This window comes from Sprattus sprattus (assembly GCF_963457725.1).
Source record: "Sprattus sprattus genome assembly, chromosome: 11".
Taxonomy (NCBI): domain Eukaryota; kingdom Metazoa; phylum Chordata; class Actinopteri; order Clupeiformes; family Clupeidae; genus Sprattus; species Sprattus sprattus.
In genome coordinates, this window is record NC_137909.1 from 1,394,504 (window position 1) to 1,416,827 (window position 22,324).

The 22,324-nt window shown below is 41.8% G+C and overlaps 1 protein-coding gene across 2 annotated transcripts in view; it reads right to left on the reverse strand.

Annotated features, from left to right (window-relative positions):
* The window catches only part of dtwd2 (DTW domain containing 2), a 30,766-nt gene extending 12,877 nt beyond the window's left edge, over positions 1–17,889 (reverse strand). For both annotated transcript variants that reach the window (XM_080848094.1, XM_080848095.1), the window contains exons 1-3: positions 17,560–17,889; positions 5,194–5,284; positions 4,997–5,091 (exon numbers count right to left, since the gene is read on the reverse strand). In XM_080848094.1, the coding sequence (XP_080704220.1) occupies positions 4,997–5,091; positions 5,194–5,284; positions 17,560–17,777 (404 nt within the window). In that variant the 5' untranslated portion in view covers positions 17,778–17,889. The remainder of the gene's footprint in view (positions 1–4,996; positions 5,092–5,193; positions 5,285–17,559) is intronic.
* Between the last annotated feature and the right edge of the window lie 4,435 nt (positions 17,890–22,324).

Below are 22,324 nucleotides of genomic sequence, written 5' to 3' on the forward strand. Positions count from 1 at the left end.
CTCCTGCAGTCTCCCCAACACCGCCAACAGTCGTGTGTCGTGTTGGACCTGTGTGTCTCCGTACACAAGCACGTCGTCCATCTGACACAGGACGCCGTCGAGTCCCTCCAACATCTGGGACATTCTCTTCTGGTAGTGTTCAGGTGCAGAGGATATGCCAAAGCAGAGGCGATTAAAGCAAAACCTCCCAAAGGGAGTGAGGAATGTTGTGAGGAGGGTGGACTCCTTGGCAAGGGGAATTTGCCAAAACCCTGAATTAGCATCGATTTTAGAAAATACTTTGGCGCCCTCTAGCTGTCCAAGTGTGTGTTCGACTGACGGGAGCATGTGTCTCTCCCTCTTGACTGACTCATTCAATTTTGTAAGATCCACGCAGATGCGCACCTCATCCTTGCCTGGTTTCGGCACAGTGACCATTCCGGCGCACCAGTCTGTGGGGTGTTCAACCCTTGATATCACCCCTATCTCTTCCATGCGTGAGAGTTCTTTTTTCACCTTGGACATGAGAGGCAGAGGTATTCGACGAGGGGTTGATATGGAGAATGGTTTGGCGTCTGCTTTAAGCTCTATCTTGTATTCCCCCTCCATCTTGCCTAGCCCTTTGAACAGTTTGGGAAACTGCTCCTTGACTCTCTCGACTGAGTCTAGTGCCACTGTGTCTATTCTAGCCACTAGCCCTAGTGCCTGTATAGCTGGACGTCCCAGCAGGCTATACTTCAGACCTGGGACTACATACACATCCTGTGTAGTGCTTTTACAGTCAGTTCCTATGGTAGCAGTGAACTTTCCCCTCACCGTGATGGGTGTCTGACCTGGACCTTGTAGCACCCTCTTTGCATTCTCTAGCTCTGGAAACTGCCCCTTCTGAAATTCATCTTCCGATAACACTGTCACATCAGCCCCCGTATCTATTTTGAATACTGCTGTGTGCTCATTCACATTAAGGTTGATTAACCAGGGTTCACCATCTGAGGTGACTGTGCCTAGGAAAGCAATTCCCTCCTCATCTGACTCAGCTGTATTGACTTCATTGAGAACTCCTGCCCTACACACTCTTGCATAGTGACCCTTTTTCTGACACTGGTTACATTCTACGTCTCTAGCGGGGCACTGGTTTTTGCTGTGTGCTGGCGTTCTACCACACCACATGCACCGTGTCTGGTTACCTGGCTGTGTGTGATAACTGCTATTGTCATTTGCTCGAACCTGCATTTTCTGCTGTCTTCCTCTGCCTAAGCTGAACTTGTGTTTTACTTGAACACTGTCCACGTCTGTGGTCTCTGCCTTGAAGTTACTCTTCAATAGGTCCTGTTGCTTTTTCACTCGTTCGCTCTGACGCGCTCGCATCACCGCTCTCTCCAGCGTCAGCTCCGAGTCCAACTGAAGTTGCTCCGACAGCTTTTTATCGCGCAAGCCAACGACCAGTCTGTCCCGGACCAATTCATCATGCAGCTGCCCGTAGCCGCAGTGCTCAGACAAGCAATGGAGTGAAGTAATAAAACTGTCCACAGTCTCCCCTTGCTCCTGCTGTCTTTGGTTGAATTTTGCACGCTCAAAAATTACATTTCTCCTCACCACGAAATGTCCCTCTAGCTTCTGCTTGACAGTGATGTACTCGCTAGCTTCTTCCTCCGTCATACGAAGTGAAGTGACAATATCTTCTGTTTCATCCCCCATAGTATAGATCAAAGTGTTCACCTGGTTCTCCTCTGATTGTAGCTCTAGACCCGATGCAATCCGAAATCTCTCGAATCTCCGAATCCATCTGGGCCACTCTTCTGGCTTTGTGAAATCAAACTTGGGCGGCGGGGGAATCTGGAACCGCTCCATTTCTGTTGTCCAACTGCCACGACTGTTAGCTATAACCACGAGTCACGTTAACTATGCTAGCTAGCAAAACTGAAAACTTAAAAACTCAAAACTGACTAAGATGGACGTGAGTTCTCTCCAGGTAGGTCGGCCAAACAAAACCTCGTGTTCACCCGACTTGAGTAACTGGAGTCTTCTGACACCATGTAGAGTTAGGTAGTTCTAACTAACAAATAAATAGGCAGAGAGGTTTCCAGCGTGTATACTGTAAGCTTGACTTTATTCCTCTGACCTTTTACAACCTCCCAAGCCTAACCACCAGGGGGCAACATCATATACTGTGTCATATGAATCCATTAACACTACAGTGAGTACCTACCCCAAGGAAGGATTTGCGGGGCGTCTGCCAGCCAACTATCTAACTACCTACAAAGCAGAGTCATATAGAACTTGTTTAGTTCTGTAACCTACCAAACCACAAGCTTTGAGATGTTGTAACGGTTACATTTGGAATAGTCATTTGGGTAAACATACACTCACAGACACAGGTATCCATTATGAAAATTGTCTCCAACACTTGTGTGTTTAACATCATGAAATGGAAAGGTTTTGTACATGGACAGATGAAATCCCACAAGGTGTAGTTTGTGTCTAATCGAATAGTGTAGAAGTAATGGTAAAGTATTATCCTATCAGTTATTGTTAAACATTGTGAAGCTGGAGAAATTAAATGTTATGGCATGCAGGACTGCATTACAGTGTGGTACTGTTGTTTTAGCAGAGTTTTGGCAGTAACTTATTATGATCCGATACCTCCTTACAAACATAATGTCCTCTTACACACATGACCGTGTTGGTGTGCATGTTATGTGTGATTAAAAACACAAAGTGACAATGTTAACACACTATTTGTGCGTGCACACACACACACCAATAGTGCCTCTTAACTCCAACCAAATACAACATTTGTGATCTATATTTTATTAAATTATTTTTGCAGGTGAGGCTGTCCAAAGAAGCATTGCTGTATGAATGGGTCATCACATGAAATGACAATGATAACTAATGACAATCAATTATCAATCATTATCTTCATTGTATTTCTTTACCGTAACATAACCTTTCCAAACATTAGCAATTGGAAAATATTTGTTAATATGTTGTTCATGTGGTTGTCATTTATCTTTTGTTGACAGATAGTGTAGGTTTTTTGTGTATTTGCACATCTAAGTTTAAGGTTGATTTTTTGTTGTTGTTAAGGTGATGATACTGTACAAAAATGTGTTGATTTTTGTATACTGGATGCATTAAGTTTAACAAATGACCATGTATTTTAAAGATACAGTACTTGACTGTAGTTTCCAGTCCATAGTCCATAAGAGCCAAAAGTGCATGATAACCTTAATTTGTTTACTTAACTGACATGGCTTAAGGCCCATCTTTCAAGAGGGCACAGAATAGCTCACAGTTCCTGTTCACCATGGGATCATGCGACACGGTAGAACACCTAAATGACACTTCAACCAAGCGTGTGTAATGTAATGTGTAATCTGTCCATTCATGTTTCCACGTAGGTAAACTTGAGGCAAATCACACAATCAAACCCTACTTCAAAATGCAGTATGTAGGGGATAATGCACAGTCCAGCGTTCACGATCAGAACTACATCTCGACGTGATGAACAGGACCCCGACGCGCAGCGGAACGCTATAACTATGACTCATAATTGCCACACTGGTGTAATCTGGAGTGGCCCAATGGTAACCACGGACAATTTGAGGCTGATCAAACCATCAAAATAAATCAATTGCCCACCATTTCTTCCTCGTTTCAGGCATCATTCGCCATTGATCATCTGAAACTCAGAGATCTGGAATCTATTCCATCTATATTTCAAGGGAGTCCAATGAACTCTGTATGTGAAAAAAATCTAAAAATGTCAGACTTCCTGTTGGGCAGAGCAAATAGCAGCCAATGGGAAACATGCCATACTTACAAATATTAAGGGGTGCTATGGAGTCCACTGGCCACACCCAAGGCAAGTGACCAAAGAATTATACATTTTGCCAAACTTTGATGAGTTTTCCTCATCCCATCATTGCTTGCTATGGGGGAGCTCGCCCATGCCTGTGCACTACGTAACTTCTTGATTTTTTCACAAGTCTGATGCGTATCAAATGTATTTAGTTCTCAAGCATTACAAATGCCTCAAAATCAAGTGAACGTGCTAAAATAAAAACACACCCCCCCCACAGTATTGCTCATTACATGCCACCTTCGAGTAAACGTCATCCATCCGCCCATTTCAGAAGAAGGTGTTCAATAATCAATAATCGTGCGATAAAATCTGAATGCCAGGCACCTATAGCCGTGATTGCACTATAGGGCCAGTGCGAGCTAGAGCTATCTTTCCAACTGGGGCTAATGGGTTGGGGCTTCGAGCGCAAGAGCCAAAACATATCCCTCATTCCTTATAACTGTCATGTAGGCTATAAGAATAGTTAAGCAATCCATATCACAGGTAGCCTGAAGACGTTATAGGCATAGTTCAAGTTAGATCGCGAGCTAGTCTCAATTGTTTATTTAAGTGAAGTTTACTTAAGCCTGTGTTTAAAGCATTTGCATTGCAAGCTAATTGAGGGAGGCAGGCAGGCAGTAAATTAACTTCAACAATCGTATAGTAATTTAATTTTAATTTAACAACCATAAATATTGTATCAACTTGAGCTGGCTGAATTTTGTTCTGAAACATGTTGATATTAGATCCATTTGTCATTACACACACTGCTACAACTGCCCCATTTCATATATCGCATATTTGCGATATATTGCGCATATTTGTTTTTTAGATGGGTTGTAATTGATGCATACCCAAGAAATCGTGCAACTCGTGCTTGCCTGGAATTGGCCATGAGAGTAGAAACAGGGCTTATAGTGTTTTAACACCTCCGGTGAAGATGGCCCTTGGGCCCTATTGAACAGAACAAAAACTTCAATTATTGAATCCTATAAAACCTTCACTCATTGACATGGTTACCCTAATCCCTAGTTGTTGAAAACAGTAAATACTTAAAACACTAGATTTGAAACACCTCCCAGAAGGAAAAGGACAAGACTGTATTGGTTCATAAAGATTACTGATAAGATCATGCTGATAAGAAGAGTATATTAAACTAAATGTGTTTACCGTTCTTCACTGAACCTCCGTCCAACAAAGACTTTGCATTTCCCAGGGGGCAGACAGGCAGCTAGCAGAGGCACCGTGCGAAGCACTCTGCTTTCCTGAAAGACATAAACAGAAGAAACTGCACGTTAACATGTACGAGCTACAATTCTGTGTAATTTAACAATTATGGCTCCAGATTTTCTACCTGAGAGACTCACCTCTGCTGGATGTTGAACTATGTATAAACTCGTGGACACATCCAAAGGGCTCCCAGGGAGAAATGGGCAAAGGCATACTTTTTCTGGTCTGCTATAGTGAAAAGGTTAAGGATAAAGTTAGGTTACTTCATTTGTTGCTAAAGAATTCAAGTACAGCATGCTTTAAAAGGAGCAATTGGCAGTTGTTGTCAGTGTAAAAAATTAATCATAAATAAACGCAAAATACCAGTAGAATAGAACTTGCACTTGCAGGAAATGCACTCATGGCCAAAATATAATGCTAAAACTAGCCAGCTAGTTATGAGGCCATGATAAGTCAGTGTAGTGAAAACAGCAAGCCAGTTTGGCCATACTGTAGTGATGCTCAAGCAGCTTGTTCCATCAACATGGAACTACAGTGCCTTGCATAAGTATTCACCCCCTTGGATGTTTTACCCTTTTATGGCTTATATAAATCAGTCATGGTCAATATAAGTTGGCTTTAATATCACAAAATAGCTCTCTTTAATGTCAAAGTGAAAATAGATTTCTAGACAGTTATGTAAAGTAAATACAAATATGTAATGAAAATAAGTGATTGCATAAGTATTCAACCCCTTTAAATAGACTGACCTAATTCAACAGAGGTCCAGCCAATTGGTGCTAGAAGTTTCACAATTATTGAAATGGGGATCAGTGTGCAGTGAATGTGTCTTGAGTGATTGTAGTATAACGACACCTGTGTCTGGAAGGTCCATTCACTGGTCAGTAGGGGTGCACGATTCAGAAAATGTCACGATTCGATACCGATTTTTAGGCTCACGATTCGAAAACGATTCTCGATTAAAAAAATGTATTCACAGTATGTAAATGTTAGTGCTGTCAAACGATTAAAATATTTAATCGCGATTAATCGCATTTTTGTCATAGTTAACTCAAAATGAATCGCGATTAATCGCAAATTAATTAATCGCAAATTTTATTTTAATGCTCTTATCATGGAAAAGTGGATTGGCTTGCTTTATAGAATGTTTTATTTTATTGAAAAACAACATTGCCAAACAGGGCGGTACAAAATAAAATCATAAAATGCACATTTCAGACTCAGCCTATAGTTAAACCATGGCTTAATATTTTCTTTTTTTCAAGTTTGCTGTGAACATAGAAGTCAGGCCTCTTATTTCAAAAACAATGAACCGTAACAGTTAGGTTACCAATAAAAGGTAAGCCTATTACTTCTGTGCTTTCAGCCAGCTGCCTGTTGATATTTTCAGACAACAGTGAAGCTCGCTTCTTTTGCACAACACAACTTTTAAAGGTAAACTTTCTATTCAGAAGCTTTTTATCAACCATTTCGCCGTATCGCGCTCACCATCACTCAAACCGTAACGTTAGCCAGTTAACACAGTTTGCAAAGCCAAAAAGAACGTTTATCTTAGAAAAAAAAAATCGGAAGCAATTGAATCGCAATTCGAATGTGTCGATTTTTTTGCACACCCCTACTGGTCAGTATTCAGTATTCCTGGCTACTGTTACACCATGAAGACCAAAGATCACCCTCAGAAACTCAGAGAAAAGGTTATTGAAAAGTAAAGGTCAGGGGAAGGATACAAAAAAATGTCCAAGGCACTTAACATCCACTGAAATTCTTTTCAATCCATCATCAAGAAATGGAAGGAATATGGCACATGTGTAAATCTGCCTAGATCAGGCCGTCCTTACAAACTGAGTGACCATAGAAGAAGGAGACTAGTAAGAGAGGCCAACAAGACACCTATGATTACTCTGAAGAAGTTTCAAGCTTCAGCAGCTGGTATGGGAGAGACCACTGTTGCCTTGGTTCTTCACCAATCAAAGCTTCATGGAAGAGAGCCACTGTTGAAAAAAAATGCTCCACTGTGGTCTCATCAAACCACAGAACCTTCTTCCACTTGACCATGGAGACTCCCACATGCCTTTTAGCGAACTGTAGTCGATCCTTTTTTTTCAACAGTGGCTCTCTTCCATACAGCTTTGATGGTGAAGAACCCAGGCAACAGTTGTTGTATGCACATTTTCTCCAATCTCAACTGCTGAAGCTTGAAACTCCTTCAGAGTAGTCATAGGTCTATTGGTGGCCTCTCTTACTAGTCTCCTTCTTGCACGGTCACTCAGTTTGTAAGGACGGCCTGATCTAGGCAGATTTACACATGTGCCACAATCCATCCATTTCTTGATGATGGATTTAACAGAATTCCAGGGGATGTTTAGTGCATTGGTCATTTTTATGCATCCTTCCCCTGACCTATACTTTTCAATAACCTTTTCTCTGAGTTGCTTAGAGTGATCTTGGGTCTTAATGGTTTAACAATAGCCAGGAATACTGATTACTGAATACTGACCAGTGAATGGACCTTCCAGACACAGGTGTCGTTATACTACAATCACTTGAGACACATTCACTGCACACTGATCCCCATTTCACTAATTGTGAGACTTCTAGCAACAATTGGCTGGACCTCTGTTGAATTAGGTCAGTCTATATAAAGGGGGTGAATACTTATGCAATCACTTATTTTCGTTACATATTTGTATTTAATTTACATAACTGTCTAGAAATCTGTTTTCACTTTGACATTAAAGAGAGCTATTTTGTGATTTTTTTTTGTCCAAAAAGCCAACAAAGACCACAATAGGAGGGAGAGCCTTTAGCTTCCAAGCCCCTCTCCTCTGGAACAACCTCCCTGCCTCCATCAGAGATGCAGACACCGTGCCTATATTCAAATCAAGACTTAAGACATTCCTCTTTAGTGCATCCTATAGCCAAAAGTAACCGTGCCAACAAACCAATCACCTGCTGTACCAGCCACCCAGACATATCCGAACGCAAATTAAAATATTACTTGCATTTAGTACCGCAACATCAAATGTGTTTCCTGTTTGCCGAGTGGATGCATGTACGGCCCCGGCAAACAGATCACAACAAAAAACAAATTAAATTACTACTTGTAATTTAGTACCGCAACATCAAATGTGTTTCCTGTTTGCCGAGTGGATGCATGTACGGCCCCGGCAAACAGATCACAACAAAAAACAAATTAAATTACTACTTGTAATTTAGTACCGCAACATCAAATGTGTTTCCTGTTTGCCGAGTGGATGCATGTACGGCCCCGGCAAACAGATCACAACAAAAAACAAAATGCTCAATGCCAGAAAAACTAAACATATCTAAGTCCCGCAATATGCAATAGGCAAACCGACACACAGGTGACATGTCACTGGTTGGTGAAATGATTCATCTGTGTGTTTGTGCTGATTCCCGACTGACAGACCTGCAGACTGATTCGTCATTTCATGTTTGTTAGATGGATCAGGAGGAGCCTCCTGGGCCTGATCACTCCCCTCCTCAGTCCGCCCCGAAACGCCCCTGCAGACCGGCTCCAGAGCAACACCAGCATCGCCCACGCCGCCCTGCTCCCCATCCTGGGCCCTCAACACAGTCATCATCCCCTCGACAACTTCTCCCGCTGGATGTGACGACCACCACTCTGGTCATCGGCAGCTCCATGGTCCGAGATGTCCACACCCCCCCTTCAACAAGCGGCCCCTGCAAGGTCCACTGCCTCCCCGGAGCCAGGCGTGTTCCAATCGCTGATGGAAGTGGAACTATCCCTCCCCACCCCCACCACTCTGCACGTAGTCTCTCTACCTGGTCTACCTAGAGAAACCCTCGGCCAACCGCACCCACCGCCACTGCTTTGCCGTACACCTTCTCTACCCAATACCCTATGCTAGCCTTTATATACAATATACATTATTGCCTCCACCGAAATGTTTCTCTGTCCCTACATCCCTTACCCCTGTAACAGTAACCCTATTGGCACAGTAATCTGGTCTTGTCTGTATCATGTATTTACCACCAGATGTATGTATACATATGTCCAGTGACCAAATGCTGGCTGTGTATTGCCCCTGTTACTTCCTTTCCCCTTCTGCCACACAACCCTTCCCCTTCCCCCCTTCCCACCTTCCTGTCTCCACCCGGCCGACCTCAAGCAGATGGGTCCCCCCTTATGTGCCGTGGTTCTGCTTAAGGTTTCTTCCTGTCTAACAGGGAGTTTTTCCTTGCCCCTGTTGCCGTTGTGCATGCACTAAGGGGGTTTAGGCTCTGGGCTCTGTTAAGCGCAGAGAGGCAATTGTATTGTTATGGCGCTATACAAATAAAATTGAATTGAACTTATATTGACCATGACTGATTTATAAAAGCAATAAAAGGGTAAAACATCCAAGGGGGTGAATACTTATGCAAGGCACTGTACGTATGAGAATAGTCTAGATCGCCGTACTTGCACAGTCGGCAGTGCTAAACGTCGATCACTAAACAAGCGCAGCATCCTAAGGGTAACATTTGCCCTTACAAGAGCATTTAAGTAGGTGGGAGAAGAACCAGCAATCACTCTGTAAGCAAGCATAAGTGACTTGAACAGCTACGGGCAGCCAGTGAAGCTCAATTAGTAGCGGGGTGATGTTTGCCATCATTCAGTTGCCGTTATTCACCTAGGTTAAGGCTACCACAACATTTGTTAAAATTAGCAAACCATTCTAGAACTTTAATGGAAGTGTTCATTGAGTTTCTTGAGTCACTATTGGAGTTGTACATCGTTGTGAAGACGAAGGTTCATTTGAATATTGACTGTCAAATGTGATGGTGTTCCTGAATGAGAAGCTGCAGAGGTTCATCTCCTATTTAAAACAATCAAAACAGTCAAAGCTCAGATAGTTTGAGAAATGTTGTGTTTTAAAGATGGAAATACCAGAAAAACTAGATCACATGTTTGTTTTATTAATTCTCTAAAATAATAGATTCTCATTTATTTTTCAATTAACCATTTTTTAGATGTAGATCATAAACCCTAAATAGAAAATGCCATATACAGTGGGGAAAATAAGTATTTGAACCCCTGGCGATTTCACAAGTTTGGCCACTTGCAAAGAAATTTGCGATCTATAATTGTAATGGTAGGTGTATATTAACAGTGAGAAGCAGAATATCAACAAAAAAATCCAGAAAAATGCATTTTATAAAATGTATGACTTTATTTGCATTTGATGCAAAAAATAAGCATTTGAACCCCTAGCAAAACTGACTGACAAAAATGACTTAGTACTTGGTGGAATAACCCTTGTTGGCAAGCACAGACGTCAGACGTTTCTTGTAGTTGGTCACCAGGTTTACACACATCTCAGGAGGGATTTTGGTCCACTCCTCTTTGCAGATCCTCTCCAAATCTTTAAGGTTGCGTTTTCAATGGGAGGGAATAAGGTTCAAGCCCAATATTCCACGTTACATGGCCCCATCCATAGTCCCCTTGATGCGGTGGAGTCGTCCTGTACCCTTGACAGAGAAACAGCCCCAAAGCATAATGTTTCCACCACCATGCTTGATGGTGGGTATGATGTACTCTTTGGGTCATATTCAGCATTCAAACACCTGTCAAACACGGCAAGTCGAGTTGATGCAAAAGAGCTTGATTTTGGTATCATCTGACCACATTCTGTCTCCCAATCCTCCTTAGAATCATTCAAATGTGCAATGGCAAACTTCAGAAGGCCCTGTACATGCACTTCCTTGAGCTGCGAGTGCTGCAGTACTTCAAAAAAAATTACGGCGTGGTGTGTTGCCAATGGTTTTCTTGTTGACTGTGGTCCCAGCTGCCTTGAGATTATTCACAAGCTCCCCCTGTGTAGTTATGGGGTTATTCTGCACCTTTCTAATGATCACTGATACCGCACGAGGGGATATCTTGCATGGAGCCCCAGGCTTAGAGCGATTAACATTTGTTTGGTGTTGCTTCCATTTATGAATAATCGCACAAGTTGTCTGTTTCTCACCAAGCTGCTTGCCAATGGTTTTGTAGCCCATTCCAGCCTTGTGCAGGTCTACAATCTTATCTCTGACGTCCTAGGACAACTCTTTAGTCTTGCCCATGGTGGTGAGGTTGAAGGTGTGAAGTATGATTCTTCGGACAGGTTTCTTTTATAAACGTCACCAGTTGAGATCAGGTGTACCTTGTTAAACCTAATGAGGACTAATCTGTGTGCTTCTTGGGCACATAACTGGTCATTGTGAGCCAGAATTCTTGCTGTTTGCTTGGGGGTTCAAATACTTATTTTTTGCATCAAATGCAAATAAAGCCATAAATATTATATAATGCAGTATTCTGATTTTTTTTGTTGATATTCTGTTTCTCACTGTTAAAATACACCTACCAATACAATTCTAGATCACACATTTCTTTGCAAGTGGCCAAACTTGCAAAATCGGTAGGGGTTCAAATACTTATTTTCCCCACTGTATGGCCATCGGTTGACAGATTGCTAAGTGGGAGCTTTTTAGCCCGTAGTAACTGAAGCTCCCCATTGACTTGCATTATTTTGCCCTGACCAACATGGCGGACAGGTAAACATATTCCACCCAATACTTTAGTGGGCAATGCAGCGCCTACGTTTAAATGTCTATGGGTCACTTACCAATGGCTCAGACAACATGCGTTGCTTGACATATGCCAGAGGGTCTGTAGGTGCATAGGGTTGTGTTGATAGTGGAGACATTTATAGTAAGATTGACAGGTCAACAACAAATCACGCTGCTAGAGAGCTGTTTACCTTGTGGGTAGTTACCTTGCTAACATTAGATAGCTGGCTCAGACACCTTGCAAATCCCCTCAGTTATTCTTCAGTTACAATAACGTCTTTTGGTACGCAGACATGCAGAGCCCTCATGTGCTCGGCAATTACATTTTCACCATGGACCAAATAGAAAAACATTTGGCAGAAAAAGTAAGGAAATATGAGCACCTCTACCACTCATCATTGAAGGAATACAAAGATTTCCATCAACCGATGGACAAGTTCGAAAGGTTCACGACTGCTTCGAGGCGACTGCGTGGCCACTCAGTAACGCAGTCTTAGAAGCCCGTGGTACACTTCTGCGGACGCAGTCTGCATAAGTTCTCCCCGTGGTGCGGATGACACAAACATGTACAGACTGTCAGTGCTGTAGCAAAAATTCTCTCCACATTAACTTCTCCAAATTCAAGAACATCCTCATCTGCCACTGAACAACAACCAACCCCCCAAAACATGCAGAAGCATATGGAGGACCAAACATGCCATATTTACAAATGAATGAATAAATAAATAGGCTCAAATGTCCACATCCATGCATTTAGACAGAAATAAATGGATAAATGTATTAATTAATGCACAATTGTCAATCAATAGTTACTTATAATCAAGGCTTTGAACCGGTTCACGGAACGAAAACCAGAAACTTTTGATGTTTTGCTAGGAACAGAAACGAAACCTGATGACGCTGATGACCCACGACTGCTGTGCCAAATTTGAAACGAATCACTTCATCAAATTTGCAGATGACACAACAGTGGTGGGCCTCATCAAAGACAACGATGACTCAGCATACAGAGAGGAGGTACAGCTACTCATCAACTGTAGGGCCAATAGTTTTCCGCGAAAACGGAAAACGGACGGAATACGCGGAATGGACCATCTGAAACGGAATGGACCACTGAAAACGGAATTGCAACTTTTTAAACGGAAACATAATTTTGGGCATCAAAATCGCCCAAAACCCCCTGTATTTTACCCTGTAAGACTGAATGTCTTTCAAATACACACAACAACGATCGCAACAATGAACAAACATTAATTAAAGAACAAAAGCGGTCAGAAAATGTCACGTCTGCGCTGAACTCTGCTCCGGTCACGCCCCCCTTTTCAAGGGTAGTCACGTTCATTTGCTCATCTTCCCAATCGCATTAAAAACTAAAAATGTTAAGTCTTCTGTTGTGTTGATGGCTGGCAAACAACAATCTAAGGGCACGTATTATTCACTGAGTTACCAAGCAGTCTAATTTATGGGGACTAATTAGCACTGCACTGAATTACATTACCATGACTTATTGCTACACAATAACAATTACACAACTAACATTACTAGATACATATAATAGTGGACATTACACTAGGCAACATGGATGTCATTCATATCTCATCCAGTCGAAATCTTAACAGGATTGAACCCATCTTTATTACAGCGTATCAACATAAGAACAGAACATAGCTAAATCTCCGCTTAGCATCATGCTAATCACTACTAATAGCACGAGCAGGTAGCCCAAAATTTGGTATTTAATACACAATCTATTACAGAAGCAACTTCATGAAAACCCTTACTTTCATTAAGTATGCACATAATGCCTCACATACAGGTCGAACAATGATGATTTAAGCATTGGAAATGTATAAGGCACAGTGTGGTCAACTACTTAGCGACAAACTGAACTCGACAGTATCTTAACTGTGGTTGCTGCACGCACGCAAACAGCGTTGCTAGGCAACATCACTATCAACAGAGTTTTTCATACAGTTAACGTGCAGAAAGGCATTATACGGCTGTTTTTATTTTTTTGACGCGGAATCACGGAATTACCAAAAACCTGACACGGAATTTGCTTTTTTTTGACGCGGAAAACTATTGGCCCTACAACTGGTGTGAGAGGAACAATCTGCTTCTCAACGTCAACAAAACTAAAGAAATTACTGTGGACTTCAGAAAGAAACAACCAACACACATCCCACTCATCATCAACGGCAGTGCAGTAGAGTCTGTGCACGAAGCACAAAGTTCCTGGGAGTGCACATCACGAATGACCTCTCATAGACTACCAACACCACCGCACTGGTCAAGAAGGCGCAGACACGACTCCACTTCCTGAGAAGGATGAGAAGAGCTGATCTCCCCACTTCTGCCCTCACCATCTTCTTCAGAGGTGCTATTGAGAGCATCCTGACCAGCAACGTCTCTGTCTGGCACGGCAGCTGTCTAGCTGCAGACAAGAAGGCACTGCAGAGGGTGGTGAGGACAGCAGAAAAGATCATCAGGTCATCCCTACCAGCCCTTCAGGAACTGTACACTTCACACTGTTCCAAGCGGGCAATGAACATCATCAAAGACACAACTCATCCAGCACACAGTCTGTTCTCCCTTCTACCATCAGGGAAGCGGTACCGCAACCTGACTGAGTAACAGCTTCTTTCCACAAGCCATCAGACTCATCAACACACTGAAGAAAACCACATGAACATTCCATAGTCACTTCACCATGCCACTGGCACTTTACTTTACTGTTGCACCTTGTGACCACTGATTGTACTTCTGCTGCTATGTGTGTGTGTGTGTATGTATGTGTGTGTGTGTGTGTGAGTGAGAGTGTGTGTTAGAGAGAGATTATTGTCAATGTCTTATTTAAATGTTTGTGTGTGTGTGTGTGTGTGTGAGAGATTTTGTCAATGTCTTATTTAAATGTTTTAAACTGCACATTGGAGACTGGTCAAACGCAATTTCAAACTTCTGTGCTAACCCTGTTACATAGATTTTTGACAATAAAGTACACTTGACTTGACTTGAAACCAGAAACTTTAAAAAAAATTATGTTCCGGATCAGAATCGTTTCCCTAAAATAATGGTAACCGGTTAATAACGTTATTTTTTCGCTCTTTCACAAGATTCCTAAATGCAATATGATTGGTGATGTTCTCTTCCGGTCATTTACTTAGAGAACTTTGCCGCGCGCCGCCAGCTAGTAGCCTTATCGGATCAAATCTATAGCCACCAGTCTCTCAAACTCAATCTTAAGAAGAGGTAAATATTGTACCAAGTATCTCACACATGTTTGTTTTTAAATAGGAATTCTATAAGATAAGCTACGAATTTCTAATGCATTGTTGTAAAAATCTGCAGGGTCAAGTTAATGAAATTATAGCTAAGTTGGACAGTTAGCATTGGCAGTAGACTACCTGGCTATTGCCCAGCATAACATACCCTAGTTTGTTAAGTCTTTATTTAAAACATAGGCTAATACGGTAGTTCTCATATTTGGAACTTTTTTTAAATTGTGATAGCTAAGCCTGATATGAAAATTAAACTTAATGACAACATAACTGCTTAGAGAATTATATGTACTAACCTACTGAGTTATTCAGCATTTTTTGCAATAGAATATTAACTGTGTGTAGCAATTCATTTAAAATTCTCAATTATATCCAAGTGGGGTGTATTACGAACTCCACGTCCACTGTCGCTTTGTAGATCAGACTGGCCCTAGCACAGTTTTGTCCGATTCGAGAATCCCAGAGTAAAAGTAAAGCTCCGCTTATGGTAGCCTAACGTGTGCCTCCAAAAAATGTTACCAGTCGAGGCGACTGAGACCAATGGAGATGGTCCGATAATTCCCGCAACCCCTAGCGTTCCGGGAGTGAATTGCAATACCATACTGAAAACTGCAACGCAGAACTTAGAAAGACTCCATCAAAGCGCCTGCATGGTCACAGAGTTGGATACACAGAGTACTATAACAGAAACCTAAGAGTGACATATTAATCCAAAATGACTCTTAATTGCTCCTGTAAGGCCTCCTGTTGAGGGGGGGTTGAGGGTGGAGGGGTATCTGTAAGGGCGGATATTTAAGCATCTGTTGCAAGATGCAATATTAAGGCTAAGTGGGACACTTTCTGTCCAGATATTGAAGATAAAATGAAGTGATACCTCAGTTATTACATTATTGGCTCAGTTATTACATTTTCAAAGTTTTTTTTTAATGCAAGGCCAATAACGTAATAACCGGCCAATAACGTAATAAGTTTCACCAATTCTGGTAGGCCACCCTCTCTTGAACAAGCCTTGGCTGTTATTTCTGTTTTGTTTCTGGACTTTGTCAGCTGCTACTGTTTGTGTTTTAAGACATCCAACGGATGTGTAGTGATAGTCCTAGAGGACTACATCTGCACACAAGTCGTTAAAAAGGGAACAAATTTAGTACAAATTGTTGTATGAACCCTGCCATTGCAGTAATCATCTCACTAAGTATGCATTTTCATTTCCAATCTATTCAACAGAGTTAACAAGTCAGACCACCACTCCTCCGTCAACTTCGCCCACATCTCTGCCAGTACCACCCCAGCAAGGTAGAACTGCATTTTCATTAATCTGGCGCCAATATTAAGGGAGAAACCAGCCATGAATGCCTCATTATGTGGGAAGGACATTCATCCCTGATTAAGTCAGGCAATTTCAGTCTCAACTCCTTTACATTACATACACTTTTTGTGTCATACCAATTCTAATATATATTTTTTTATTCATAGATTTTTACAGACTTGTTCTACAGCACCTCCGCACAATTGAGGAGGAGCTGAAGGAGGTGAAGCAGCAGGTGGCGGTCAACACATCCATGTTACAGAGACTTTCTTTCACTTGTGAAATAAACTAAATGTATTGAACCTAATAGCCTATGTGTGGCGAGTCTGTGTAATAGTTGCTGAGGATATATGTTTTTGTACTGGATTACTAAATTAAAGAACACATTATAAGGTTTCTCATCAGCAGGCTGTCTTTACCTTGGTACATTTAGGTAACTTTGGTAAGCCCAGTAAATAATTGTAATTTTTTGGATTGAGGGCAAATGGAAAGTGTTGTAATGTATTAGATGACTATTTTAGTACATCATTTGAATTATTATGACCATAAATAAGACCATAAAGGCCATAAATAAGGCCCATTCGAAGCTGGTGGCCCACCATCGGTTCTCTGGTGGTTCGCCGGCGGCTCAAAAGCGGCACAAGGGCGGCCCTTTATCTGCAGCCGCTTTTGAGCCGCCGACGGTCCACCAGAGAACCGATGAGCAAAACTCCAGCGGGCCACCGGTGGGTACCGCCGTTGGACCGCCAACTCTGCCGCTGGTGGGCCGCTAACCTAATGCTATCTGGGATAGGTCCATCATGATATTCCTACATGGGCACCACTAACGCAAAAGTAAGTGAAATGTGACATTATTTACAAATCGGTGAAAGGTAATTTTGGCAATCGCTCGTTGACGAAAACGTGGCTGGTGTTGCCAGCAGTGGCCAAATCTGTCTCTTTTGCAGGTCAAAGCAACCGGCATAGCACGCTAGCTTTTCCCGAACGTGAGGACCGAAATTAAGTACTAAAGGAACGAATTAATCGGCTGAACGGATTTTGAAAGAACCGTCTCTAAACTGTACTGTATTGCCCACCATTGACATGATAGCTATATTTTAATTGGTGCCAACTGTGCAGTTGTTGGTGTTTGTAAGGTGTTGGTGTTTGTAAGGTGTTTGTGTTAGGTCAGCATTTTCCGTAGTACTCACTGCCGCTTTTACTTAGAGTGATCCGTAATTTTGACTTGGCTACCAAAATCTTACCAGACATATGCAGTTCGTATCACAAAATGCATCGCTAAAAATGATCACCTCAGCCCCAGCTCCAAGGTTTTTAAAATATAAGCAGACAGTTAACTTGCTCACCAGCACCGTAAACATGTGGGTCGCCTCTCACAAATTTCAATTGGAAGCTCTAACAGATCTCTTAGTGTGAAATCGTCCTCCTCCAGGGATGTGGTCAGGTGATGGTGACTCTCAACACGAGGAGGGTCAGATGAAATGGATAAATCCTTAACACCCCGAAATAGTGTGTCCATTTCATGATAGGCGACCGACAATGCTTCTGATGTCTCTCCCGACATTATCACCTAATCATCTTCTTCTTCTTTTGATTTCCTCGGTAGCTTGAAATCGTAGACCTTTACCGCCATCTGTTGGGTTAATGTGTTGAAAATCGACTGGTAGAACCGCACGATTTTTATCGTAAGTGGAAACTCATCGTAGGGCTACACCGTTTTCCGCATGATGTCTATGGTTTTCCGTACACCCGGTGTAGCTTCTTCTTCTTCTTCTTATAGTTTTTTAATGGCGGTTGGCAACCAACTGTAATGGTGCATTTATCGCCACCAACTGGACTGGAGTGTGGCTCAGGGGTACATGATTACAAAATCAATAAAATAAACAAACAAAACAAACAAACAAAACCAAAATAACAAAACAAAATAAAGATGAAATAAAACCTAAATTCTTGTTATCAATCCTGTTCTCTTTAAGAACTTGACCAAATAATTGAAATTTATATGCCCCGAATTAATCTGCAAAATCTCCTTCAAACTCATACCCACTTCATACTCCGCCAGCTTCAACCTCAACCTCTCTCTGTCTTCCTGGTACTCAATACAATGGACAAGTACATGCTCCACAGACTCAACCCCTCCACAAAACACACATTTTCCATCCTCATGCTTTCCAATCAAGACCAATGAACTGTTAAGTCTTGTGTGCCCGTACCTTAATCTGGAGAACATATCTTCCTCTCCCTTACTCCTATTTGTACTGCGTGCTTTCCCCACTAGGTTTTGGATTTCATACAAATGCCTCCCATTTTTCCCACTGCTCCACATGTTTTGCCACTTTTCTTTAACCAACACTTTCACCATACTTTTAATCTCTGCCTTGCTGTATTTGATTTCAAGGTCTATGCTGGACCTTGTAGCTGCTTTTTTGGCATATCCATCTGTTAGTTCGTTACCTTCCACCCCCACATGTGCTGGCACCCATACAAAGGATACACATATCCCTGATTTTAACTGACTATTAACCAGTTGCACAATTTCCCAAATCAAGTCCTGTCTTGATTCGGACTGCGATGAATAAATACTGTTCAGCGCTGAGCTGGAGTCTGACGCATCCACTGCTCTATTTGGCCTATTGCTTTCTACCCAAATTAACGCCAGCCATATGGCCACTAACTCGGCTGTATATACGGCTAAGTCATCATTTATTCGTTTATTTTCCACTAATTTCAATTTTGGAATTACATACGCAACCCCTACCCACCTGTCAGTACTCTTTGAGGCATCAGTGAATAAAATCATGTCTTCTCCATATTTTGCCGTCATGTAGCTATGCACTCTGTTCTTATCAACTCCATTTCCCTGTTGTTTCTCTTCTAATAGTCCTAAGTCTACATACAATTCACTAAAACTCCATGGTGGCATAGCTGGTAGAGGAACTGTAGGACTTACTGCTAATGACTCTAAACTTGCTTCACTCACCTTGTCCTTTATTGTCCATCCATAGCTTCTTATTTGACCCCTACCTCTCTCTTGACATGGCTCCAATACTGGTTGACTCAAATGATTTTCTCTGTGTCCCCTCAAGTTTGCCCAATATACAAGGGCCAATTGATCTCTCCTTAAGTGAAGAGGAATTTCCCCCATTTCTACCTGAACAGCAGACACCGGTGTGGTTTTGACTGCACCACTACATATTCTTAATGCCTGATTTTGAATTACATCTAATTTGTTTAATAAAGTTTTAGCTGCCGATCCATATATTATACTTCCATAATCAAACATGACCTGTTGGTGGCGCTAGAGTGGTGTAATGAGAGCCATGAAACTTGGTGTGAATGAAGAAGAGACTGTCCTTAATTTCATTTTATTTAGCACTAATGTTTCTTTGTGTATTCTACACAGATAGTGCTTCGTGATGCAGAACCTGTAGTCGTGAACTCCAGTCAGTGTTCATGCAAAGCTGGCACAGCAGTGTGTAATCACACTGCTGCACTGCTCTTTCAGACAGCACTTACTACTTTTTCCACACATTGCAGTTGCAATTGAAGCTAGCAGACACCTCATCCCACTTTAGAGAGGTGTGCTTTGCGAGGGGAGATGGTTCAGCACAATCTCTGGCTGAACGCATCCTGAAAGGAACGAGGCAGACAGCTGACATGAAAAGAGGTGCACACACACAGAACTGTCTATTTCTAAATGAAATTAAATACATTCAATTAACTATTACCTTGCAATGACATTAATTTCCTAATTACAATAATTTTCATTATGATCACTGTATTGCGGTCATTCAACTCAAATTTAGAAACATCATTTACTCAAACAGGCGCAGATATGGAGTTTACTGCAGCCCAAGAGTACTGCAAAATCAGGAACGTAAACGACATGCCCTGTGGCCTAATTGTTCATCCTGACACCCCATGGCTTGGCACCTCACCAGATTACCATGTATTTGACCCCCTCGCAGCCACCTTTTGGCCTAGTAGAGGTCAAGTGCCCCAACGTCACCAGCTATGTTGACTGCAAGTATCTTAATATGAAAGAAGGCAAACTGCTCTTAAGGAGTCACATCTAACTGGCAGGTACAGGGGTAACTTATGCTAACAGGAATGACATGGTGTGACTTTGTAATTTGTGCCCAAGAAGACATGCTAGTTCAAAGAATCATAGTTGACCCAGAGGGGACAAAAGTGATAAGAGAAAAGGCAGACAGGTTTTTTTTCAATATTTATATGCCGTACGTTAGGTACTAGGCACAACATTTATTTGACAAAATTAAAATCATTATCTGCAAACATGTTTAAATTAAACTTCATGTACTAATGTATTTTCAATAGGTACAATGGTTTTGTTTACAATAGGCACAATAGAGAATTCACTTGGCCCAAGCCTTGACCAGTGGCTTGTTCTGGTAATTTGACAGAAGGTAGGCTACTGCATAAAGCTGGTTGATACTACCCGAAATAGTCAGAGGGATGATGGAATCAAACAATGTATTCTTTTTAATGCGCCTCATCACTCTCTCCATGTGTATTCTCAGCCGGGCAATTTCTTGAGTAGCTAAAACATCTTCACGAGACAGCTGAGAGTTCTTTGCCGGAAAATATCGTCTGTGTACTTTTCCCGGTACTAAATCATCAATTGTAAAGCCTTTATCAACCATTACAGCCATGTCTTCATCTTGTAAAGGGATGTTCAGATTGCTTAAACAGTTCTTATCACTAATATAACCTGAGTAGGAGTGAGGAAGGGGTTTGACATTTTAGTTAAGTGCAGTCTACTATCCCATCAGGCATCATGGCACGGACTGCATCAGGGGCCATCCAAATGCCCACAGCACCCAAAACTGTGTACAGAAAATTAGCCCAGGTTCTAATTGTTTCACTAACAGTTAAATGATGTACGTTGAAGCGGTCCGCCAGATCCATCTCCTTCAGCTCATCAATCAGCGGTAGACAACGGTTCTGTTGGTAGAAAAGTAGAACATAGTTCAAGACAAAAGTTTATGTAACGGCATAGCACTACATCAAAAATTGAAATTTTCACTACATTGAAAATATTAAAATTTAAATGTTCATGTCTCTTCCTTTTATTTTCACAACATCTAGACACACAGACAAGCAGATGCTTACTGGTCTATGAGTCGTATCAGAAACAGTGGTTGTCGATGACTGTCCAACACGGACAATTCTCCTAGTGACTGGTTCAACCTGACGCAACCAAAAATGCATTGAAATGGCGGTAGCTGGCAAATCTAGGGGCAAAAAATTCCATTGTAAGACCAAGTTGGATTGAAGCCATGCAACTTTTCAAAATGTCTCCCATGAAGTAGTGCATGATGTCACATGGAATACATTTCTGCCTCTGTTTTAGCAACTTCTTTGATAAGTGGTATACAGTCCTACTTGAGAGTTTGTGTAGCCCTTGGTTTTATTTGATTTTCTGCATAAATTGGTCACTTAATGGAATCTGGTCTTCATCTGACCCACCAGTATGACCGAACACAATGTGCTGAAGCTAATTAAGCAAAAAAAGGTCTGGGCTAGGACTGTATTGTGATTCAGTGTACTACAATTTTCGGTAGCTTGGTGGTAGCTTCACTACTTCCTGAATTAAATAACTTTTCAGTAGCTTCACTGCTTCATTGATCAAGTAACTAATGGCAGAGTAACTGACAGCTTAGCTCACTAACATTTGTAAGTAGCTTGCCTAAACACGTTCATAAAGACGACGTAATGTTTCAACCTAGTCCAGAATTAATTTCTGGCTTTGTTTGAAATAGCCAGCCTAATGATAAGCAACAGTAACATAACTGGCAGGCACTGAAAGAGGAGCAGCATTTACTGAAGTGAATTAATAACTTGTTTCCTACCTTGTCGAGCGACCGGCAGGCTGAAGTCGCCGAAATCGCCCTTGGTTTCAAACGGTGTCGGTCCCCTTCAATCATGTCTTCTGGCATAAAATGCCGACTGCAGACAGTGGTGTGTCTCCTTATAACGAAATGATCACGCCTAATGTTTTGGACCCATATCGCCCTGACTGTCATCCTTCGGACAACTGGGGGAAATAGAGTTAAATCTCCCCGACACATAACAGCTCGGCACACAACG